This window comes from Notolepis coatsorum, assembly GCF_963971535.1.
Source record: "Notolepis coatsorum genome assembly, chromosome: 19".
Lineage (NCBI taxonomy): Eukaryota > Metazoa > Chordata > Actinopteri > Aulopiformes > Paralepididae > Notolepis > Notolepis coatsorum.
In genome coordinates this window covers 22127925-22154675 of record NC_140183.1, presented here as the reverse complement: position 1 = coordinate 22154675, position 26751 = coordinate 22127925, and the positions used below count along the sequence as shown (strand labels likewise).

The 26751-nt window shown below is 41.7% G+C and overlaps 1 protein-coding gene across 1 annotated transcript in view; it reads left to right on the top strand.

Moving 5' to 3' along the window:
* coq3 (coenzyme Q3 methyltransferase) overlaps positions 1–26751 on the top strand; it is a 50166-nt gene that overhangs the window by 3622 nt on the left and 19793 nt on the right. Inside the window, exons 2-3 of the mRNA XM_084336107.1 lie at positions 12199–12336; positions 25823–25922. Of these exons, the coding sequence (XP_084192233.1) occupies positions 12199–12336; positions 25823–25922 (238 nt within the window). The remainder of the gene's footprint in view (positions 1–12198; positions 12337–25822; positions 25923–26751) is intronic.

The window sequence follows — 26751 nt, the reverse complement described above, 5'->3', positions numbered from 1 at the left end:
TCCTCTCACTCACACACAGCGATCAGAGTAAGACACACACACATTCACACTCCTCTCTCTCACACACAGCGATCAGAGTAAGACACACACACATTCACACTCCTCTCACTCACACACAGCGATCAGAGTAAGACACACACACATACACAAATTACACAGTACACACCTCTCACTCACACAGCGATCAGAGTAAGACACACACACAAATTACACAGTACACACACTCCTCTCACTCACACAGCGATCAGAGTAAGACACACACACATACACACACACACGGACTCCTCTCACACACAGCAAACAGAAGTTATTTAAAGTACACTTCCACTTTAATTTGTATTATTTAATTTATTTATCTTGTTATGAGTGATTGCTGTATTGTTCTTCAAATACATTTTCATTTAAAGTGGCTTAAAGATCCAAATTCAAATGTTTCATGAGTCATTATTTTAATTTGCTATGGGATCATCATGTTATGATGTTGTTGTTTGCTCCTGACAAGAGTCTCAAAGTCTGGGGTGATGGTAGACAAGCAACTCTGAGGTCATGCTCAATGTCCAATCTGTTCCTCTGCTCTGTCTTCAGCTGGACCAGAGCTGAGAAGCCACTTTCACAAAGATAGGTAATTAAAAAAAAAAAAAAAAAAAAAAATCCTAGTCGACTAATCGAAAAAATAATCGGCAGATTAGTCGACTACCAAATTAGTCATTAGTTGCAGCCCTAATAGGCAGGCTATATAAAGAATGACATCCTCAAGGCATGTAGATTTATAATATTTTAACTTAAAACTAGGCTACTTTTGCGTATATACAGTCATTAATATATTCCAAATAAAATAAGTCCCTCGAGACTCCGTGCTGCTCCTGACTTGAAATCAAATAGGTGTCTGTGGGCAGTCGGCCCGACATTAACAGCAGTCTGTTATAATCACATTTTTATGAGCTAACGAATTCCGTTATATTGGACATTTGTATTAATTATATCAAGCGAAGAACTGAGAAATTTGGCAGAGAGAGACGGCAACATTATCGCGGGGTCCAACGCTGCGTGATCGCTGAAACCAACGACAACCTGCGCCTCCCAACGAAGCGATAAACTCATCCCAATAGTATGCAACTGCAGAGCCGCAGAGCCAGCGGCGCTATCAGGTCTGGTCTGGGGACCGCTCAGCAGCGCCACCCACCCAATGGCTGAATTGGAGTACTGCACTGTGCGGGCACAACTGTGAGCTCTGCGGCTCCGCAGCTGCACGCCTCTCGCTAATCCAGCACCAAGCTGCCGCACCGCCATTCTCATCAGCAAAACACAGGTCGCGAGGGAATCATTCTCACAGGACATTCTGACCGGAGATATTTAAATATGTCGGACTTCAACAGAATATATATATATAATTAGTAAACTGTCAGGGGCATTTTGTGCCCCCCATAACTGATTTTCGACGGCATTTTGTCCATTTTCACGGGCATTTTGCCCCAAGCCTGCGTTAATTTCGAACCCTGGTTTGCCCTATGCGTGTGTGTGTGTGTGTGTGTGTGCCAGGGTTAGAAAAAAAAAATAAAATTCAAGGGCTTTTTTTGCCCCCCTTAATTGATTTTCGGGTTTTTTTTTGTATTTCGGGGGCACAATTTTTATAATGAAAATTAACAAAGATTATAAAACATTGTTGACACTTTTTTTTACAGTCTTCGTCCCTATGTTTGATAACGTAATGTTAATGTCTCCATATATAGGGCTCTACGCTAACCTTTTTCCCAAGGAGCACATGTGCTCCTAAATAAAATGTTAATAAATAAAATCTAAATACAAATTTAGGAGCACACAAAGAAATTTAGGAGCACAGTGACAATTGTTCAAGTAACACACAGACACACACACACACACACACACACACACACACACACACACACACACAATGTGTGACATGGCTTGGTTTCATGTTTTGAGGTACCTTCAATTATCTGTAAATAATACATACATACTCTATCTAAATAGATTAAATATGATTGTCCCTGAGGGCAAGTTGTATTGTTGTCTTGATATATCTACAAATAGCAGACGAATAGCCGGTTGCCTCTGGATCAATGAATGTCTAATATTGAATAATATTATTAGCTATTTTATTTTTAACATCCCTAATTCCAACAGTCAAGAGGCTTGTTTCAAATTGATACATGAAAAACCCCACACACGCAACAACATCCACCTCAAACACAACAAAAGAACAGAGCATCTCATGAACTTATGTCATGGACTCTATGGACTGTCAGCTGAACTCGCACCAATGCATAGGGAAATAGTCAGACATCCCAGAATTATTTCATAATACAAGTTTTGAATGGACGTTTGGATTAAAATCATCCCGAAGACAGCACTGGAATGTTTGAGTATAGGCTCTGGCCAGATCTATCAATGAAATACCGATACGTTGCACGCTCAGCCCTGTGGAATGAAGGAAATGCGCATCGGGATCGGATTTGGATGTTATTCTTTGAAGTTGTGTTACAAATGGAACGGTCTTTCCCCGCCGAACACAAGTTACTTAACGTTACACAGGTCGCGCTATGCAGATGCTTAGCTTGCTAACGTTAAGATAGCAGTGTAACTTAATGTTACACTATGCATGCTTGATGAGAGCAGAGCTCTCTGTCTGTCTGCGTTCGCACCGCTCAAGTACCCTGTAACACGCAGCGGGCCCCGCCTCCCTCCCTCCTTGCAACAAACCTTGCATTCCACCCAAAAACTGAATTTCAGTCCAGTTTCTGAACTATTAACAGCGGAGCTGTTTTGTAATCTTCACTCGTCTCGCACACTGCAAGTAAATAATTTTTCCGGTTCGCACACACACATATTATTAGGGGCAAATACGAGGGAAATGCTCGCACTGTAGAGCATATATAATTATATATATAATTAGTAAACTGTCGGGGGGGGATTTTCTTGCCCCCCTTAACTGATTTTCGAGGGCATTTGGTAAATTTTCGAGGGCATTTTGCCCCAAGCCCCCGTTAATTTCTAACCCTGGTGTGTGCGATCAGGAAATGAGAGAATCGATATTTCAGCCCGCTTCTATAGCGTGCATAAGTACACATATACTATCGATAATCTAGCGTTTATTTGAAAACGATTCATAAATAGGCAGAAAAATTCCAACGTTTTTGTGTGTGCCAGAATATTCCAGTAAATGCCGATTATCACGGAATCTTTATATTTTCCTTGAAAACGAGGGCTTTTCAAAATGCTATAAAATGGAAATGAAGCGATTTTAAAAAAAAAAAAAAAAAAAAAATCCGTTTCAACAATGTTGACTCGTAGGGCTGACCTTCGAAGCTTTTTTTGGCAATCGAAGCTTCGGGGCCGAGCTTCGATTTTAATTTGAAGCTTCGAAAAAAAGATATTATTTCTTTTTTAATATTTTAAATTTTAAATTTTTATCTTATGTTGTGGGACTTGTACAGCACTTTGGTAAACTTTGTTGTTTTTAAATGTGCTCTATAAATAAAGTGGATTGGATTAATTAATTAAGTAGCCCCTTTCGTGACTGTGACGCAGCCAACAAGGTTTCACTCGGCTGCGCTGCCTGGGTGCAGTGGGGCTGCTCTCACAGCCAACGACATGGCATTACATAATTATGTTGCAACCTTCGTCTATCAAGCAAACAATTATATAAATATTTATATGTAGTTGATAGACAAAGGCAGAATTCGACTTAATTAAGCACGTTTTATTAAGACATACTTTTATATGGGTCTGGACACTTTAAAAAAGCAGCACAATGAACACACCTGTCCGACATAGTCTTAAATAACAAACGGCATTGCTTCGCTTCTTTGTCGACATGTCTGCTGCACATGTCCTTGTTGTTTTCAACACAGATAATCTCCACGTGCTTGTTGTAGAGAGGTGGAGTCGAGGCGCCGCTTACTTTCGTTTAATTGGAATGGAGGCGGGTGCATTGATCTAATATAATATATAGATAATAATAATACTAATAATAATAATCTATAACAAGAACACTCATTGGCCTTTACACCGGCCCCTAATTGTGTTTACACAATTACAAAACAAAACATGGTCGGTGAGTGTTCATTATAGCCTGCAATCCTCAATAATAATCAATCCCAAATCATAGTTCTAAACACGAAGAAGCTTGACTGGGGCTCTGGTTTCCGCTTGTTGTCCCTGAGCATGGGAAGAACAAATTAATTAGTAATTCGAATAACAGTCAAGGAAACTCAATGATAATATTCAAAGTGTTTTTTTTTGTTTTAACAAACGGAGCCATAATAGTACATCTCGGGCACCTGCCGCAGCGCGCGCGTGCGGTGCGCACACACGCACACGTGCGCAGTAGGGTTGCGCGTTATACCGGTATTAGTATAATACCGCGGTACTATATGACACTATACTGCGTTTGGGAAAAACTGTATTTTTTCCCCCTTTAATTTATTCATTTATGCATGCAAATGCCTTCCTATTGGAGCACAGCGCTGCTGTCAGTGATGACGTTGCGCTAGTTTACCGGAAGAGAGAGCTCTGATGGAGAGAGATTGAGATTTCTATTCTTGCAAATAGCATTGTGGACATTTTCTAATGCTCGTATAAGGAACTGTAGTCACGAGAGCTAGCATTAACGTAACGTTATAGTTATCATAACCATCGACAATCGCAGTGAGGATCTTTATTGATTAACGTTAGCTAGCTAGCTTTAACTAGAATTATAGTTTGCTAGCTATATAAGCTAACATTAGCCCAGTTTATTCTATGCAAAATGTGCTAGCTAGCTAACGTTAATAAAGATCCTCACTGCAATTGCCGATGGTATGGTATGATAACTAACGTTACGTTAATGCTACAGTAGCTCCTATCAGTACTGTAGTCATGCCATTGATGCCAACATTCGTTGGATGAGCTATGCTAGCTCTCGTGACTAGCCCCTTTCGTGACTGTGATGCAACCCTTGATACGTGAATGCGTATTCAACCAAGGGTTGCATCACAGTCACGAAAGAGGCTAAGTTCCTTATACGAGCATTAGAAAATGTAAAGTAAACACAGCGTCCCCTGGCTGCCTACCCACAACAGAAATGAATTGATGCACACTGCATCTCTATAGCTTAGTCACAAACGTGATTTATACAGAGACATTTGACAATTGCCCATTTAATGGTTTATACATACTGTATAAAGACAACGGAAATCTATTTTATTTTTGTTAAACAGCCTACAATATGACATAACCTAGTTCTAGATTATGATAGGCTATATATAATCAGTCACTCATCAAAAAGTTTTCTAGGTTATGGTATCTCAAACTAATTAGGCCCTCTGCTATGACAAATGTATAATAATAATACAACCATACTTTTTCTACCCCTTGAATTTTTTTTAACTACAGAATTCTGCTGCATTTGGCTCACAGAGTGACTCCCCCCACTCAGAAGCAACCTAACCTCCCATCTTTTTTTGAGCAGCATATTAACCCATTCTCCGCCGATGACGTGTTTACACGTCATTCTCCGCCATGCGTAATCTGCCAATGACGCCTAAAGGCGTCTTTGAGATCAATATTTCATATTTTCGTCATGGTATTCACATTTCACCCACGGAGCAGGGTTTCCGTTAGAAAAAATTGTTGCCGGTCTCAGGGTCCGGTAGATTTAAATCTACCGGTCAAATGAGAGAAATTCCGGTCAGAGTTTATTGAGCTTAAAAATAATTGACATCCTCAAGGCATGTAGATTTATAATATTTTAACTTAAAACTAGGCTACTTTTGCATATACAGTATATTCCAAATAAAATAAGTCCCGAGACTCCGTGCTGCTGCCGACTTTAAATCAAATAGGTGTCTGTGGGCAGTCGCCCGACATTAATAAACAGCAGTCTGTTATAATCACATTTTTATGAGCTAACGAATTCCGTTATATTGGACATTTGTATTAATTATATCAAGCTAAGAACTGAGAAATTTGGTAGAGAGAGACTGCAACATTATCGACCGTGGGTTTGCGTGATGACTCTCTCCACCTCGCAACGACTTATTTGCAAAGAGTATGTCGCTGCAGAGCAGCAGATTCAGCTGTTTTAAGGCTCTATCTGGGGACCGCTCAACAGCGCCCCCCACTCAACAGCTGAATTGCCAATGGCTGAATTGGAGTACTGCACTGTACCGGTACAGATGGGTGGGTTATGGTGGATTCTGTGGCTCTGCAGCTGCATGCAGTCGCAAATCTAGCAGCAATCTCCCGCTGACACAGCGGTGTCATTATTATACCTGCTTGGTGAAGCAACGATGAAACAAATGTAATGATTGTTTCGTTCATCGCATAGGCTATTTAATTTTAGCCTATTTTAATACAATTCAAATAATCAAATTGTGCTTAGAGGGAATTATTTTCACCGGACATTAAGACCGGAGAGATTAAATATGTCGGACTTCAACAGATTTTGCCGGTCAAATACCGGTAATTACCGGCTAACGGAAACGCTGCCACGGAGTCTTGGCTGGTGCTGTAGGACTCTGCTCAACTCTGCAACGCTTCAATACCGCCACCTCGTGGCCGATCGTCGAGTTGCCAAAACCGGAAATGCTTAGTCCGTCCCCTATTCCATCCGGCCACTCGCTATCGCTCCCGGGACTATATCCAGACATCGTGGATTAGGGCTGGGCGATAAAACGAGAAACGTGGTCGCATGTCGATATATCGATTTTCCAAGCTTGGATATGAGCACGCGCACTAACAACCAATCAGTGAAGGAGATGGCCGACAGCGAAGGAGACCCGCTACCTCTGCCTCTGGGTAGTAAACAAGGCTGGCTAGGATAATTAGCTTGCACGCCGCTATTTTATAGTTTACGTGCCGAGTGGGTGTGTGGCGTGAATTCTGAGGCCACGGTTAGAGTAGTGTGGGGTATGCGGTGGATGTCGTTGCAATGTATTGGGGCGGAACGGAGTATTTTATGGTGATAGTTAGTACATTGTCATGGGATACACCGCTTGCTCTGGCTAACTGCTAACGTGCGCGGACTGATGACGACATCAACTCGAGACATTCGCAGCAGCAAAACAAGTCTATTAATAGCCCGTCCATTGGCGCCGGGCATAATAAGTTAATTAAACTTGACAGAAATGATATCTACGATAATTATCGATATCGAATTATATGAAAATAATTTTATAATTCTATCGCAATAACGTTTTTGGCCATATCGCCCAGCCCTACCGTGGATATCGATCCGTTGCCATAACTCAATAAACAACATGATTGGACGTATATTAGTATTATACAAACCGGAACTGGATCACCTAGATCAACATCACATAACTGGGATCTGTTTGCGCCAGTGTGATCGCCCAACGGTCGGTAAGAGGAAGCTGCCGTGAGTTTCAGCGTTTTTGATTATTATTATCCATACAACCTGCTCTGATCTATATATCACCCATACTACATGAATCATTTAACGTCGGTCATTGAATTATAAACGCCCCCCCCCCCCCCCCCCCCCTCCGGTCACCAGCAGATGACCAGTCATGACGTTTAGGATCATGTACATTTGAAATTTTTAATATAACGTTGATTGGTATCAAACTGCATTTGACCATCTAATATATGCATTTATGGCTATATCTCACGTTCTATGAAATACAGCAGAAAACGATAAAAACATATTTATACTCTGGACGGTATTTTAGTATGAATGTGTGAATGAAAAAGTAAAACATTCCTACATCCTGAACGATAGATAATTGATGTTGAATGGGCCATAGTAATGTCAATTTAGCAATACAATTAAAAAAGTTATAGCCTTGCAAAGAAGGTGAACATCTCCATAGACAAATAGTGCTGGCAGAGAGGCTACAAGGATGGATATAAGCTCCGGCAGAGAATGGGTTAAGTACACAAATTAGTCCAAATATGATAAAAGGCTCAACAGGGCAGTCGCAGAGTTCATCTGTGTGGACCAAGTTCCAATATATATACAGTTGAGAAAGCTGGGTTCAGAAACCTTGTACAGCAACTGTTTTGAGTGCAAAAAAAGTTCTCCAGCATTTTGAATGCCATTGCCTTTAATTTAATTTATTTATTCTTGTCATTGTTCATTGTTGTGTTTTAAAATAAAGAACAATAATGACATCTGAGAGTGTTTCCCTGATTTTGAGGAAAAGTATTGAAATTCATATTGGTATGGTATCGAAACAAAAATGTTGGTATCGTGACAACCCTAGCGCGCAGTACTGTATAGCCTACGTGCTTAATGAATGAATGCAGTATAGGCTTATTATTCCATTAATGACTTGTTTCATTAGGATTTAGTAGATAATATATATATGCTCTGCCCTATAAGTACAGTCTGTAGGGCAGAGCATATAGTATTATAGCAGATAAGTACAGTCTGTACTTATACTGTACGTAGGGCAGAGCATATATATAGTATGTATCTACTAAATCCTAATGAAACAAGTAATTCGAATAATATAAGCCTATATACTGTTCATTCATTAGACACATAGGCTATACTGGCGCACACAAGACTTATGGAATATTAATGCAGTCTATTTCCATGCGATTAGCTTTAGTTCTTATTTATTTATTTATTTATCCACTGACATTTCAGTGTTGGTGTAATAGGCTATATAGTGTATTACAATATCAGTTTAATTGATTAATGATATATTCGAAGGAATGCAGGTTTATAGCTATATCAAACAAAGGTCTGTCCCATTGTATACCAATCAATGGGATATATTGCATGTTGACCTGCATTCTTTCAAATGTATAATTAATCATTAAAACAGATATGTAACAAATAAGAAATACAAATTCCACAGAAGGCATTAAATAATTATTATTTTCAATCATTTCACAATAATTGCATAATTGTGTTTGAATATCTGAGTAATTAAAGTAATTATACATTTGTCCAAAATAGCTGGTTCAAATATGGTTAATCCAGCTGCCCTGTGATCAGATGAATCCATATTATTTATATTTCCGACATCAAATGCGTAATTTCTTATCGTACAAATATTGTCATATTTATTTTAATTATGATTAAGTAATTAATTCCAAGGAGGCCTGTAGCATTGACATGAAGGAATCACTATGAGAACACAGTCTGTCAAGTTAATAAAATGTTCAATTATTCAATCAATCATAAGTGTGCTCCTCAGCACTCTTAAATTCTGCTCTCAGCCACGGCCAAATCCGATCTCAGGAACATTTGGGGAATCGCGCTACTAGCCCTAATATGTCTTAAATGGGCAGAAATCTGCCTAAGAGGACATTTTTGGTCATAAATCTGTTCGGGAATGAGACTAAATGTACGACCAAAACATACATACATACATACATACATACATACATACATACGTACATACATACATACATACATACATACATACATACATACATACATATACATACATACACACAGTTCTCATAAAGCTGTGAGAGTGAGAGCAGCACATCACCAGAGTTATCAAGTGTAGATAGACATCTAGTCTGAAACATTATAGCTATCAATAACATTAGCTACCAACTTTAACTTGCATGGCTGTGCGGCTAGCTAACGTTATCTCTCGGTGAGAGTAACGTTATTTTACACATTCTAAATTCCCATAAACGCATGAACACAGCCCAATCCACTTGAGAACAGCTGTGTAACAAAGTCCAATAATAAGTACTCGTTCATTAGATCCGATGCAGCAATTGCTTTTCCTCGACTGTAACGTTACGTTAGCTGATAGTTTAGCTGCTGATCAACTGATAGCTGTTAGTAAACAAAATACACAAGCCTGCCTTCATTCAAATGTAAATCTAACTCCTCCCCCCGCAAGGACAGCTGAGCGGTGAGACAAACGTCTCAAAACAGGATGACTTTATACAAAGTAATCTTACCTTTATAGATACTATAACTGTTCGCTTTTATAATAAACATGTTCTTAAACATTCAAATTCATTCAATCTAAAAAAAAATAAAGAAAGTTTGCTTTTGATTTTACGCGAATTGCCGACGGCCGAGTTCTGGCACATAGCGCTGTGACCAGACACCAATACAGATGTTATTACATTTGGAGATTATAATATATTAAAATAAACATTCGTTTTGAAAATATGTGGTACTTTGGGAATGGGAAATGGACTGCACATATATAGCGCTTTCCTACCTGCACAAAGAGCTTTATAATTGCCTCTACTTCACCAATTCAAACATGCACTCACAGAGCAATGGCAGCCAGATGCCATGCAAGGTGCTAGCCTGCTCATTGGGAGCAATTTGGGGTTCAGTGTCTTGCCCAAGGACACTTCGGCATGTGAACAGAAGGAGCTGGGATTCAAACCACTGACCAAACCATTGACCATATGATCATTAGTTGACCTGCTCTACCTCTGAGCCAGTATTTTGTGGTACATTGGGGTATACTTTGGGGAACTTTGAGGTTCTTTGGGGTATTTCGTGATACTTTCTGGTATTTTGGGGTATACTTTCTGGGTACTTTGGGGTATTTTGAGGTACTTTGGGGTATTTTGGGGAACTTTGGGGTATTTTGGGGTATACTTTGGGGTATTTTGGGGTACTTTGGCTGGGGTATTTTCTGGTACTTTGTGGTCACAGCAGCATCACACCTGGACTAGAGGCAGGGGAACTATGTGAGAATGCTATTCATCGACTACAGCTCGGCATTCAATACCATAGTCCCCTCCATACTCATAGCCAAGCTCAGGGACCTGGGCTTGGGCTATGACCTCTGCCAGTGGGTCTTGGACTTCCTGACTGGCAGACCCCAGGTGGTGAGAGCAGGCAACTGCACCTCCTCATCCATCACCCTCAACATAGGGGCCCCCCAGGGCTGTGTTCTGAGTCCCCTCCTCTACTCCCTGTACACACACGACTGTGTGGCTCAGCGGAGTAGCAATACAATCGTCAAATTTGCTGACGACACAGTGGTGGTGGGCCTGATCTCTGCCAACGACGAGAGGGCCTACCTGGAAGAGGTCAAGGTCCTGGCGGGATGGTGCCAGGAAAACAGCCTCTCCCTGAACGTCAGCAAAACAAAGGAGATGATTGTGGACTTCAGGAGGTCGGGGGTCAAGGACTACAGCCCCCTCAGCATCGACGGGGCACCGGTTGAGAGAGTCAACAGCTTTAAGTACCTCGGAGCCTACATATCCGAGGACTTGACATGGACCACACACATTAACAGTGTTGTGAAGAAGGCACGACAACGCCTCTACTTCCTCAGGCGCCTAAGGAAGTTCCAAGTCAGCCAGAAGATCCTTAAGAACTTCTACTCATGTACAATAGAGAGCATCTTGACCGGCAACATCACCTCCTGGTTTGGGAATAGCACTGCACAAGACCAAAGCACACTACAAAGAGTGACACGTTCAGCCGAACGCACAATTGGAGGGGGGCTCCCCACCCTCCAGAACATTTACTACAAGCGTTGCAAGGGCAAGGCTAAGAGAATCATTAAAGACTCCAGTCACCCGAACAACTGCCTCTTTGAACTGCTGCGGTCAGGCAAGCGATACAGGAGTCTCAAGGCGAGCACAGAAAGACTCAGAAGAAGCTTCTATCCCCAGGCCATCAGGCTGCTAAACGAACAATGAATGAACACTACACAACAACAACCACCAAACGCACATAGCACACACATCCACACGCACACACTCACTTTAAACAAACACACTGTAGCACCCACTCCACACACTTATAGCACACACCCACTTTAAACAAACACACTGTAGCACCCACTCCCCACACTTTATATTTATGGATGAAGGATTGCACTACAACTCGTACACCTTACTGTAAATTGTACCTAAAATTGTACCTCATCCCATTTCTGCTTTGCACTAGATAGTACTGTACATTAGTACACTGCATAGTATTGTGTATTGTATATTATATGGTAACTCAGAACATTGTACATATGTCTATACCGAACACTGTGACCTCATTTTCTTCTTCTAAATTCATGCTATATTATGTTATTATGTTATTTGATACTATCTTGTCTAGCACAGTCTCTGGAGCGTAACAGTAAGAAGCATTTTGTATGAAAGTATTCTGTACTTCTGTATGACAACTATTAAAGAACTTGAACTTGAACTTGATTAGTAGGACCCGTCTAATGTTGGTTGGTTCCTTTAAGAAGAGGCTAATGTTTTGTCCCGTTTGCCTTCAACTTGCAGTGTTCGCTCAGCATCTCAAAGCACAGTGGACCCCAACGAGCTGAAGAGGTTCCAGGCGCTGGCCAGCAAGTGGTGGGATGAGCGGGGAGAGTTCTCTGCCCTGCATGCCATGAACGAGCTGAGGGTGCCCTTCATACGGTGTGTGTCGGTGTCGGTGTGGTGTGTGTGGGTGTCAGGGTTGAGGGGTACGGCCTATACAGTATATTTCCACGCTGACTGTTCTCCCATGGTCACATGAATACATATTGAAGCATGTCAGTGTGGACTGGATACAGAATGTGACTGGCAGTGGCCTCTACTGATAATAGTGTGCCTTGGATCCAGAAGTGGCCACGGGGAGACTGAGGCCCTGTCCACACGAGCGCTGGATTTAATGTAACCGAAGTTTGAAAAAAATAAACCTCTGTCCACACAGGTGAATAACCGTGTATAATCGCGTACTCACGGCGGCTGGAAAACCAGCAACATGTAGTACAATGCCAAAGCAGTAGGCGGCGATGTTGTTCAGCTTCATCATCAGAGCCACCTATGATGTTCTCCCCACGCCCAAGAACCTAAACCAGTGGTTTGGAGAAGATCCTTCTTGTGCGCTTTGCCAAACCCCCGCAACACTGAGGCACATCCTCACCGGCTGCAAAACCAGTTTGTCCCAAGGGCGCTACACCTGGAGACACAACCAGGTCCTAAGACAACTGGCAATCACCCTGGAAGGAAGGAGAACTACCAACAATGCCCTCCCTCCCCCAATGCCTAGACACTCAAACACCACTTCTTTTGTAAGAGCAGGACAGCTCCCAGCAAAGCCATCTGCAAGAGTGGAGGCAACCCTCCTGGACACTGCCCGGGACTGGAGAATGCAGGTTGACTTGGACCAGAAACTAATCTTTCCGCCTGAGATAATTACAACTAACCTCAGGCCGGACCTGGTCTTGTGGTCAACCTCCCAGAAGTCTGTATTCATTGTGGAACTAACTGTACCATGGGAGGCTGCAGTTGGTGAAGCATATGAACGTAAACGACTGAAGTACTCCGACATAGCAGCCGAGGCAGAACAACGCGGCTGGCGTGCCCAGGTGCTTCCGGTGGAGGTTGGTTCTAGAGGTTTTGTTGCCATGTCCACAACCAAGCTTCTTAAAGGGATGGGAGTGCGAGGACAGGCGTTCCGACAAGCTGTCAAAACACTGTCAGAGGCTGCCGAACGAAGCAGCAGATGGCTATGGATTAAGAGAAAAGACCCCAACTGGGCTGCAAAATGATCATCGATGGGTAAAAGCAGAGGGGGGCACACCTGGGACGCCAGGTGTTGCCGTTGAGCCCTTCGGAGGTGTCGTGGGCCTGTCAACGAAACACCAATGAAGGAGGGTGCCCACCGGAAGACCCCAGTGAAGCTTTTACCACTACCCCATTCAAAAAAGTGCTGATTATCTAAGGGATTGTAATATCTAGTCCTATAAGCTCAACAGACATGAAGGCCATTTCAACCAATCAGAAAAGGTTGAACGCTCACTACACTTCCTGCCTAAAACCAAAACAAAGCCGCCATCTTTAAATACCCGTGCATTAGCCATTAGCCAACGGAGCATATATTTTTCAGCAAAGAAAGAAAGGTGCAATAAACAAACGGATACATTCGCTGTGTGTTCTGCCTCTCATTTGTTGATGAAACAAAACCAACAGCAACACAATTTACCACCAAGAGCGGATAGTTTAGTCTCACAAAAAAGATCTCCGGTGTTGTTAGCTACATGCTAATGTCAATGGCATTCTCTATGTATAGTATATAGCTTAAATGCTAACGTAATAATGTAACGTTAACGCTAGTATAATGAATGGATGCAAACGTTATTTAACACATTGCAGAATGGGTACAATACAATACGGCTCAATACAAACAATTGTTAAGGGGATGCAGTCTGGACTGGGTTCCTTATAACAATAACTTGACAACACATGAGTTTAGTTTAGCCGCAGCTACAGGTTTTACTCTGGTCGGGCCAGGAATGCGACAACAGACATCAGTCGATCACAACACTCTTCAACAATACGTTTCGAACAAAAGTTTGTTACAATCATTTTCATATAACGCTACTTGGGACAGCTCTGCTGTAAACACTGGTGTAGCTGGCTCTGCGCTAATCACGCTAACCCCGTGTTCGGTTGCTAACTTGCTATTGTTTGCGACAGTCTGCCGTGAACATGGGAAATAATTGCGACAGCTCTGCTGTAAACGCTGGGAATAACCTCGGTTGCTATGCCCACACGCACCCACTGCAACTGGGGATGCGCTCAAAACTTCACCCTGGACTCCAGTTTTCAAAGACCGCGGTTGCAGTGTAGCAAACCCCCGGTTGTGTGTGCCCGAACAGTGCAACTGCGCACATACAATCATGGTTACATTAAATCCAGCGCTCGTGTGGACGGGGCCTGAATCAGTGTGATTAGAGGGCAGAAGACATGCCAGGGGAAGGGACAGATATTGAATGTGACGGTATTCTATATGTACATCAACACGTTACAAGCCAACAGCGTAGCCTCGCCTAGCCTAGCTTTATGTAGGCACCGGGGGTATTTTGATTGATAAGATATGCTTTTTTGGCCTCACACAATAATCATGGCATTATCCCCCCATCTAGTCAGCCCCGGGTTGCACAGCCTCTTGTCTTGGTGATTATGATGATGATGAGTCTGAATGGTGACAGTCTGAAGGGACCACCGCCTCCCCATGTCAGTCGTTGTGACGGATGCCCCCAGGCTGTGTTTAAATGAGGCACACAAGCACCAATGTTGCTCCTCTTGCTGCTGCTGCTCCTCTTGCTGCTCCTCTTGCTGCTCCTCTTGCTGCTCCTCTTGTTGCTCCTCTTGTTGCTCCTCTTGTTGCTCCTCTTGTTGCTCCTCTTGTTGCTCCTCTTGCTGCTCCTCTTGCTGCTCCTCTTGTTGCTGCTCCTGTTGCTGCTCCTGTTGCTCCTGTTGCAGTTGTTTCTGTTGTTGCAGTTGTTTCTGTTGTTTCTGTTGTTACTGTTGTTGCAGTTGTTTCTGTTGTTACTGTTGTTTCTGTTGTTACTGTTTGCAGTTGTTTCTGTTGTTTCTGTTGTTGCAGTTGTTGCAGTTGTTGCAGTTGTTACTGTTGTTACTGTTGTTACTTTTGTTACTGTTGCAGTTGTTTCTGTTGTTTCTGTTGTTGTTGTTGGTGTTGTTACTGTTGTTACTGTTGTTACTTTTGCAGTTGTTGCAGTTGTTACTGTTGTTACTGTTGTTACTGTTGCAGTTGTTTCTGTTGTTTCTGTTGTTACTGTTGTTGTTGTTGGTGTTGTTACTGTTGTTACTGTTGTTACTTTTGTTACTGTTGCAGTTGTTGCAGTTGTTACTGTTGTTACTGTTGTTACTGTTGTTGCAGTTGTTACTGTTGTTACTGTTGCAGTTGTTTCTGTTGTTACTGTTGTTGGTGTTGTTGTTGCAGTTGTTTCTGTTGTTGCTGTTGTTGTTGTTGTTGTTGCAGTTGTTTCTGTTGTTACTGTTGTTACTGTTGTTGCAGTTGTTTCTGTTGTTGCTGTTGTTGTTGCAGTTGTTACTGTTGTTACTGTTGTTGCAGTTGTTTCTGTTGTTACTGTTGTTGTTGCAGTTGTTTCTGTTGTTTCTGTTGTTTCTGTTGTTGCAGTTGTTACTGTTGTTTCTGTTGTTACTGTTGTTACTGTTGTTTCTGTTGTTGCAGTTGTTTCTGTTGTTACTGTTGTTGCAGTTGTTTCTATTGGTGCTGTTGTTGTTGCAGTTGTTTCTGTTGTTTCTGTTGTTGCAGTTGTTTCTGTTGTTGCAGTTGTTTCTGTTGTTGCTGTTGTTGTTGCAGTTGTTTCTGTTGTTGCTGTTGTTGTTGCAGTTGCTGTTGTTGCAGTTGTTGTTGTTGTTGTTGCTGTTGTTTTGGTTGCTGTTGTTTTGGTTGCTGTTGTTGCTGTTGTTGCTGTTGTTGCTGTTGCTCATTTCTCATTTCTCATATTTTCTTCATACTTACCATGGACACATTTCTTTGATCTAGATCAGGGGTTCCCAAACTTTTCACGCGGCGACCCAAAAATAACGGGGTCAGAGAGCCGCGACCCCCGCTATTAACACTATGATCGCCGGGGACGAGTTAAGACGTCATTCCTAGCCATGCTCATTCTGCCGAAGACGCCGTAACTCGTCTTTGATGTCAATATTTCAAAAATCTGTCATCGAAATCATATTTCCTTTCCGGAGCCCTGAGGTGTACTGGTGAGCTCCACTCAACTGTCTAACGGTTCGAGAGCGCCATCTGGTGGCCGATCGGCCAAGAGGGAGGGGCGCGCCAAACAGGAAGTGCCCATCCATATGTGCTCCGGGCACTTGCGATCGGTAGCCGGACTCCATCTCAACACACTGGATGATCAATCGCTCGCCCTAACTCAATAAACAACGTTATTTGGACGTATATAGTATTATACAACCTGGAAATGGTTCATCAGGATCAACATCCCATAATCGAAAACGGTCTACTCCACGCTGATCGTCCAACGGCGCGAGGAACATACGGTAAGATTCAGCGTTATTTTCTAACGTATTCCATATAAACTGCTATGATGAACATATGACCCACTCTGGATGAATCATCTAACGCTGCCCACGGAATTATAAACGATCCCCCGCCCATCCGGTCATCATCAGATCATACGTAGATCATTCTAGAAGTACGTCCAGTTGAAATTTTTCATCTCGCACAGATTCCTACCAAACTGTATTTGATCATCAATATAATGCATTTAGGGCTATAAATCACGTTCTGAAGAAAGCTGCAGAAAACGATAAAAACATACTTATACTTTAGACCATATTTTAGTATGAATATGTGAATGAAAAAGTTTAACGTTGCTACACCCTGAACAATACATATAGGACATTGAATGGGCCATAATAATGGCAATGTAGCAATATAATTTAAAAAGTTATAGCCCTGCAAAGAAGGGGAACTTCTCCATAGACAAATAGAGCTGGCGAGGGATGGTAAATTATTAATTTAACCCATGGCGATTAAAGTGTTATAGGAGGTTAAAAAAAAAGTTCAAAAAAATATATATATTTTTTTTAATAAATGGAAATGTATGGTTGAAACATGCACACGTTCAAATGCACACACACTAATAAGCATTGGAGGCTTTTAACCAGGGCCGGACTGGGGAAATCATTCAGGCCAGGAAATATAGTGCAAAATATAGCCCCAGTCAGGTAGGGCTGCACGATTAATCGTTTTTTAATCGAAATCGCGATTTGGAATGATGCAATTATCAAATCGCCAAGCCTGCAATTAAAAAAAAAAAAAAAAAAAAAAAAAAAAAATTTTTTTTTTTTTTTTATTTAACCAGGAAGTCCCATTGAGATACAAGATCTCCTTTGCAAGGTAGACCTGGCCAAGATGACAGCAATAACATTTGCAATACATCACACAGCAATAAAATGTGCGATACATCACACAAGAACATAATAAATGTGCATGTATACAATACATCACATGTAAACACAAAGCAGAATAGTCTACATGATAGTAAAAGTGTATAATACAGGGTAATACAGTAATTTTGCAGTTGGGACCCGACTACAGAAAGCAGCAACATTCTTCTTGTAAATTTTTTTTTAAATATGTTATAATCGCATCGCAAATCGCAATCGCAATATCTGTCAGAATAATCGCAATTAGATTATTTCCCAAAATCGTGCAGCCCTACAGTCAGGCCACTTTTTAAGCAGGGGGTCTGGGGTCCCCCACCAGGACATTTCTTGTTACAAAGACTTCATTTCCTGCATTCTGGTGCAGGCATTTTTTTTATTTGTACCCTTTAAATGCCAGTGTTTGTGATGGCATCACAAATTATTGTTAAAAAACAGGCTAGCATATGTATGATTAGCAACAACACTGATTTTGATGGATTTTCAGTTTTTTTGTCATGTCAGATTGAAAATAATACAATCTTTTATTCAACTTCAGCCCTGATCATAACACCACATATTAATTGTATAATTCTAACCCTTTAAATGCCAGTGTGTGTGATGGCATACCGTAATTCCTCTAATAGTAACCGGGTCTCAAATACAAGCCGGGTCTCTATTAATGGCCGGGTGCGCTCTTGAGCTAAGCAATTATAAGCCGGCCTCCTAATACAAGCCGGGTTACTAATATACTGAGCTGCATACTGAGCTAGTTACTTGATTTCACTTTGAAAACGTTGAAATGACCAGTGACCACCTGTAATTGCACTGTTTACTATTTCATACAGTACTTGGTTTCAATAAATGAACCCAGTACATTTTACTGGGTTCAAACTGACACAAAATGTTGATTTATTCATTATGATCCGTTTGAAAATTTGAAATATAGGCCTCCCTCTTATACAGGCCTCCTCCTAATACAAGCCTGGTACCCGCTACAGTTGAAACAAATACAAGCCGGGGTTACTATTAGAGGAATTACGGTATATTTGCAATATATCAAATGCAAAGTAGTCTGGGGGGGATTATTACAGGCTAGCATGTGTCAATGATTAGCAACAACAGTTTTTTGTAAGGGTCCCGCCTCCACCAATCACATGCGGCTCCATTTGTGTGTGTGTGTGTGTGAGAGCAAGAGAGAGAGAGAGAGAGAGAGAGAGAGAGAGAGAGAGAGAGAGAGAGAGAGATAGTTCTCCAACTTGTGTGAGTTGCAGTGATCTCCTGGTTGTTCCCCACCTAGGTTATCTCTAACTATTGCGCTGCTGCAACTAGAAACACTGTCCTGGCCTGCTTCTAAGTTCAGTGGCCTGACTGCAAAATATTTTATTTTATTTTATTTTATTTTTTGGAAATCATCTGGCGGCCCCCCCCCCCCCCCCCCCCCCCCCGCGGCGGCTCGCAACCCTCCTGTGGGTCGCGACCCCGACTTTGGGAACCCCTGATCTAGATGATCTGTTCCCATGTTATGTGGTGTGTTGTCTCACTAAATTAAATCACAATAGGGTTGGACGGTTTATACAAGTGTTTCTTGCTTCTCATTAGAGAGACCGACAGGTTGAGTTGGATAACATGCTATTATGTCTCAGAAGACCCCCCTCCTCTCCTCTTTGCTCCCCTCCCCTCTTCACCTCTCTCCTCCTCCCCTCTTCTCCTATCTCCTCCTCCCCTCCCCTCTTATCTCTGCTGCCCTCCTCTTCTCTCCTCTCCCCTCCTCCCCTCTCCTCTCATCTCTCCTCTTCTCCTCTCCTCTCATCTCATCTCCCCTCCTCTCCTCTCCTCCCTCTCTGCTTGTCTCAATGTTGTGGCCTCTCAACTGAACTTTAATGAAGGAGACACACAAACCTCTTGACTGTCGTGTGTGTGTGATGCCTGGGGGCTACAGCTGCCAGAGAGTGCGGTGGAAGGGAACGTCTAAGGTGGAGAGAAATTCAGAGGGAAAGGGTTTACGTGTGTAATTTAGCCAGAGGAGAATTTGTAATTTGTTGTGGTTGACATGGTATCTGAGGGGAGGCTGGCCTGGTTGTGACAGCAGAGTGAGCAGAAGGTGTCAGAAACATAACAAAGAGGTTCTCTGTGACTCCAGCGACTCACAGCCACACAAACCTACCCTGTTAGTGTTAACCCCAGGAGCAGCATTGGATGTAGAGATATAATAATACAGCAGTGTTTCCCACAGGATTTTCAGAGACTATGGGGGGTGAACCTCCGACCCTCTAGGGGGGTCCGGGGGCATGCCCACCCGGAACTTTTTTTTGTGTGTACTTTTTAAAGTTAAATGCATCAATCTGGTGCACTTTGAGAGCAAAATAAAGAGGCTAGATGATAGATCTATGATGAACTTTGTGCTCAAAACACAAAATCGACTAGACTAGTGCTTCCCAATCCTCTCCTCGAAGCACCCCAGCCATTCAATGTATTTGTTAAATTCCACCACCAGCACATCTGATTCAACTTAACTAGCCCTTTATTAGTTGAATCAAGGTGTGCTGGTGGTGGAATTGAACAAATACATGGAACGGCTGGGGTGTCTCGACGAGAGGTTTGGGAACCACTGGACTAGAGCATACATTTGAGCCATCAAAGAAATTAAGCAAAAGTGGTTACCTGTGTTCAACTGGTTTATTTTTTAGAAAATAAAAGAATATTGGGTTTATTGGGTTACTATTACGACTACTACCACTGCCAATACTACTGATACATCCCTATTGGCAAACTTTATATTTATAAAAAAAAAAAAAACATTATACAACTGTGGCGGGCCGCCACAGTCTAGGTAATTAATGGGAAACCCTGATACAGCCAAACATACATATTTGGACATTGACACAGTTTTCAAGTCAAGCCTGATGTTGCCTGGCACAAAAGAATGATTCCAGTCTCTTCCACACAGTGAGGCATACAGTTTATTAATTGAACAATGGGTATCGGATCGGTACTCGGTATCGGCCGATACCCAAAGCCCAGGTATCGGTATCGGGACTGAAAAAGTCGGATCGGTACATCCCTATTAAAAAGGAGGAGGCACATTGTTTTGAATTGAAATTGTTGTAATTCCTACACCGTTCACCTGATTTGGATGTAAATACCCACGAATGAAAGTCTGCACTTAAAGGCAGCACATCTTGATTGTTTCATTTCAAGTCCATTGTGGTGGTGTATAGGGGTGGGACGGTTCACAAAACCCACGGTTCGGTACGTACCTCAGTTTTGTGGTCACGGTTTTCGGTTTGGTTCGATATATTGTTTTTTATTAAAAAAAAATTAACACTCAAATCTAAACATTCTTCTCATTTATTATAAAAAAAAAGGTTTATAGTGTTACAGTGTTTACAGTCTTAAATAATGTTTGGCACACAAAGACAGGGCTGTACGCTAAGCTTTTTCACTAGGGGCACACTTGCCCCTAAATGAGAAATTTAGGGGCAAAGAATATTTTTTAGGGGCACATTTTTAAATAACTATTTTACCATTATAGTAGGGCTGGGCGATATGGCCTCTAAATGATATTGCGATATTTTTTGGCCATATCACGATACACAATATATATCGCAATATTTTGACATTTCCTAAAGCACTTAAAAATGCTTGATTTAACCCTTTGATGCATACAGTCACGCCAATATGATGATTATAATAAGTCCCTGCAACATATGTTTGCATTATTAAACCATGAAGATGCTTTAAAAAATTATTTAATGAAAATGTACTAAGAGTAGTCTACTGACACACTAATAAAAAAAATTATTTACATCTAAGACTATTTATATAAAAACTCTTGGGTGCCCTTTTTTTGCACAGTACTGTGTTTTCTATCCACTTTAGCCAAACACACACACACATATATATATATATATATATATATATATATATATATATATATATATATATATATATATATATATATATATACTACTGTGAGAAAATAATAATTACACACAAAGGGATAATGGCTTATAGCAGACTTAATGATTTTAGAATATTTCAGATAATGAAATTAAATGTTTATCATCAACTATCCAGTTAGTATTTATACTGTCTGTAACGTTTGGCTACTTAAAATCATTGAATGTAGAGAGAGAGCGAGAGAGAGAGAGGGGGCGAGAACGCACAAGAGAGCCAGCCCCCCCCCCCCCCCGGGTTTTGTTCTAGGTTCGCGTTTTGATCGTCTAAGCTGCCGTAGGTGATGACGTCACACTCGAATGTAAACAGGAAGAGTCTAACACGGAGATGGAAAGTCACAGTGGATGATATACAGAAACGAATAACTAATAAATATGAAGTTATGTTTAAACTTCTGTTGTCAAGCGTTGTCACTTGTCAATATAACCCACCCCCTTTCCTCACTTTTCCACCGTCCCTGCTTCACTCGGGACCACCAGCTAACGTTAGCCTATAGCTCCACCGTCCCTGCTTCACTCGGGACCACCAGCTAACGTTAGCCCATTGCTCGTGTCAATTAAATTGCATGTTATTAAATGTCCGCGCTGGTCTGTCTAATGAAATTACAACCGCAACATTATGTCGCCTGTACAGCCCTGGTTGTAGGCTAATGTTAGTGTAGTGAAATGCGAATGAAGGGGTGAAATCACTATTCGCAAGCTTGCGAGTAGATATAATTTTTCATTCGCACCGGCCAAATTAGGGGGCAATTTGCGACGATCTCGTCGCAGCGTACAGGCCTGAAAGACCGAACTGACTGAAAAATATAGGCTACATTTGTCAAAGTATTAACTTAGTGCAAACAAACAATATGCTCAGCCAGCACTAGACTTTCCTTTCTTTAACACTTTGAGCGCCACGCCCGAGAATATTCGGGTTTACGCTCCGACCGTTGAGTGCCATGGCCGAGAATATTCGGGTGTTTAAAAAAAAATAAAAAATTATTAGCGATCTGAAATCATATTGCATCACGCGAGCCTACCGTTGGAGATCCAGGGACCGCCGGCGATCAGATGTGAAAAAAGCGCCCCCCTATCGTCTCCCAGATGGTAAATCACCCTTTTGGAATGGACTCAATGAAAGTGAATGGGAGAACGGATTTCTCACTCCACATTTTACTTCTCACTGATGCAACCGGGGTTACCAGAGTTCATTCTGGAGCCTCTGAGCCGCGGGGAATCATGTGTTCTACTGTACACACGTTGGATCAATACACTTATCGATTTTTTCGAATGGTGATCAGGAATTGGAATATACCATTTGGATACCATCTGATGTCAGGTAAGGAATCTATGTTATCAGTGTTAGGATAATCAGACTAGTTTTCATGGAGATATAAGCGTTTCCACTATATGTGATATAGCTGTTTTGACTGTAAAAGCCATGAGGAAATAATAGCAGCGATTATCAGTGCACGGCACGAGCGTGCGTGCGTGCGCACACATATACTATCGATCATCTAGCGTTTATTTGAAAACGATTCATAAATAGACCGACAAATGATAACGTTCTGGAATATTCCAGTAAAAGGCGATTATCATAGAATGGGTTGTTTTTCCCCGGAAAACGGGTGATTTTCAAAATGCTATCAAACGGAAATGAAGCGATAAAAATACAATCTGCCTTGCCAATGTTGACTGGAAAATGATTCTTTGATAAGCGATGGGCAGATTAGACACATAGCCATAATTTAAAACATAGATTAGGCGATATTAACGTTAACATTGGCCGTGGACCGTGGCATCAAGGGGGTAAAAAGGAAAACCCGGCGTGGCACTCAAAGTGTTAATATAAACACAAAAAAACAATGTCAACCATGTTTAAATTCCCTGATTGTCAGTTCTTAATGGAAAGATTCGTTTTCTGCTTGAAATTATTATGTATCTCTCTACATTTATTTAGACCAGGGGTCAGCAACCTTTTTGACATGGAGTGCCTGTTTGAAATATAGTTGTAACTAGTGTGCCTCAACAATATTCCATGCATCGTAAATATTTTTTCTCATAATCAGGTATTTTTAATGATAATTTTTACATTATTACATCATTATCGTTATTATTAACAATATTATTATGATGGTTGTATCAACCCTAAATCTGAGTTGGGGGGGGGGGGGATGCAATGCAGACAAACAGCTGCATACAGTGCGACCATTTCACTCACATTTGCCCATTCATTTTTGGACACATCACACACCATCGGTGTGTGTACTGTACGTGGGCTGTCATAGCTCCGCCTACAGGCCTAATGGAGAACACCAGGAGAACACCAGGATGTGAATGGAGGGTGAATGTGAGGTATATCGTGTAAATAAGTTTTGATTGATCGCAAGACTACACTGTAAAAAATATATAATAATAAGTTACCAGAACTTAAAAATATTGAGTTCAGTTACTGTGCATTAAGGTTTTCAGTTTTCAATCCATAATAAGTTAACAGAAAAATAAGTACACAACCACATTATTTCAACCTAATAAAACTATGTTTATTGTCATTGTTTTAAGAACACAAGTTGACTTGGTAATACTCACATTTTGAGTAAAGAATATGGCTTTTAACATGTGCAATGTTCAATGAAATAGAAAAATAAATAATAAAATTAGTTGATTAATCCCACTGGTCACAATGGTGACCGTAATAATGTTTTTGTTATAAGGCTCTGCAAATGTTACTGAATGATGTAGCAATGTATTTCCAGCTAAATTGAAATAATAAACAAATAAAGGGTCTCAATTAAATATGTGGTAGTAAAAAGAACCTGTGGGAGGATTTCAACAAGATAAATGCGACAACAGTGCAAAATATTTCACTAATATTTCAAAGCAAAACATTTTTTTTTTTTTTTTTTTTTTTTTAACTGCTGCCCCTTGTGCCTATGCAAATGCCCCCGCGTGCCTATGCAGGCACGCGTGCCTAAGGTTGCCTACCCCTGATTTAGACTAACATTATTTAAATATTGAGTGCAACTGTGGTGGATTACGTAATTCGGTGAGTTGGAACTATCTATGGGTTGGCGCCGGGTCCCCACGGACATTTTAGTGTCACGGACCGCCAGCTCAGGCAATGTTATCAACGCGCTCCGCCAACGTTAGGAGGTGATGGCATGCAGTGGGAAAGCGGCAATAGTCCCGGTTGGAGTGCGTCTATACTTTCCGTAGCCGCATTTCTGGCAGACGTTTCTGGTCATGTGACATGTGCGCCCAATAGCATGACGAGCTGTGTCTTTGCCCATTTCCACGTCAAACAGCCTGCAAACTACCTGGCGTTCTATCGCCATGCTCACAAACTCTAACCTTAACCAACTTCGAAAGAGTGCCTAAGCTTAACCGTCGAAAGAACTTGCCTAACCTTAACCAACTTCGAAGATTGCCTAAGCTTAACCAGTGTAGAAACTGGCTTCGGCCAATCAGAGAGCGTCTGCCAGAAATGTGGCTACCTTTGGTAGAAATGCGGTTGGGCGTTAATAAAACACAGTTGTATGTTAGCCTTCTTGGATGTTGAATAAACGCCTATCATTGTCTTTAAACACTCCGCCTCTCAGACTCCCATTTCCTCCTCTGCTAGCTAGTAGCTACGGTAACATTTCATTGACTATTAGCTAGCGGGCTACTATAGTTAAAACGTGCGTTGTGTTTACAAACTGCTAACGCTATGGCAAGATGTGTGTAGGCCAATGTAATGTTAATGGCTATGTTTTTAAAGTCGTAATGAAGATTGATTTATATTGTGCTTGCCATTTTTACACAAACTGACTAGCACCTGGCTGCAGTGCTGCTGCTGCCTGCAGCCAGTGCTCACCTCTCCCGGCCCGGCTCCGCCAAATGATTTTTTTTATTTGCGCATCATCTGAACCGTACGATACACAGACGCCCCGAACCGTGGGGGTCGTACCGTACGGTACACGGTTCGGATGCGTACCGTCCCACCCCTAGTGGTGTACAGAGACATTGTGGTGGTGTACAGAGACATTGTGGTGGTGTACAGAGACATTGTGGTGGTGTACAGAGACATTGATGTCCAAATATTTATTTATTCATCCACACACATACTCATTCACTTTAGATTACACTATCTGTCTCCAGATTGTACATTATTATTGTACACACTTATGGGAAGATGATAACAGAACTGCCAAGAGGTGAAAGGACGAAGTGTTGTGTTGTCAATTTGACCTTTGACCTGTCCGTGTGTTTAGGGATAACCTGTTGAGTGAGCGTGGAGGGCGCCAGCCAGGGAAGCCTCTTGCAGGGCTCCGGATACTAGATGTTGGATGTGGAGGAGGCCTGCTCACAGAGGTAAGGAGATGTGTGTGTTGTGTGTTGTGTGTTGTGTGTGTTTTGTACTTAAAGGTGCTACTGCTATAGATAATATTCGGCCACTAGATGTCACACTAGAGCACCAGCATGTAATTTATCAAATCGGATAAAGATCATGGCCGACCCCTCCCACCCCGGCCACAGACTCTTCACCCTGCTCCCCTCTGGGAGAAGGCTGCGGATCTCAAAGGCTGTGAAAGCTCATCACAGACTGAGTTTTTCCCCCTCAGCCGCCAGGCTGATCAATGCCTCAGGCACCCCCCGCCCCAAGTTACACTGGCACAATAACAATGACACTGTCAAAAATACTGCACTGGGACTGACCTGGAACTCTGCACTTTACTTTACACTTTATACATATATATTTATTCAAATTATTAATCCTTCACTGTCTTTGTCCTGTGTCTGTTGTTGCTGTTATGTGAAAAAAAGATTTATGGAAAAATGCATACACTGTAAGTGCCAAAACAATTACACACGTGGCTTATTAAAGGAATCTGAATCTGATTCTGATTCCATGTGGGGACATGGGAAGTAGGGAGGGGATACATGTAAACAACAACATTCATTTTGGACCCGCCAACATTTTAAAAAGTATTACTCTACAATACATAAACATTTAATCTATAGCAGCTTTTAAGGTATGCCTTTAACACATTGGGCGCCAGAGGTCGCTGTGGGCGTATGGCCGCGTGTGTCAGCGCTGTAATGAACAGGGGTACATGCCGGTGTTTGCAGTGCTAAAACTATATTAAATATTATAGCTATGGATCTGATAATAAGATTGTCATTGAGTTTCTTTCGGTCA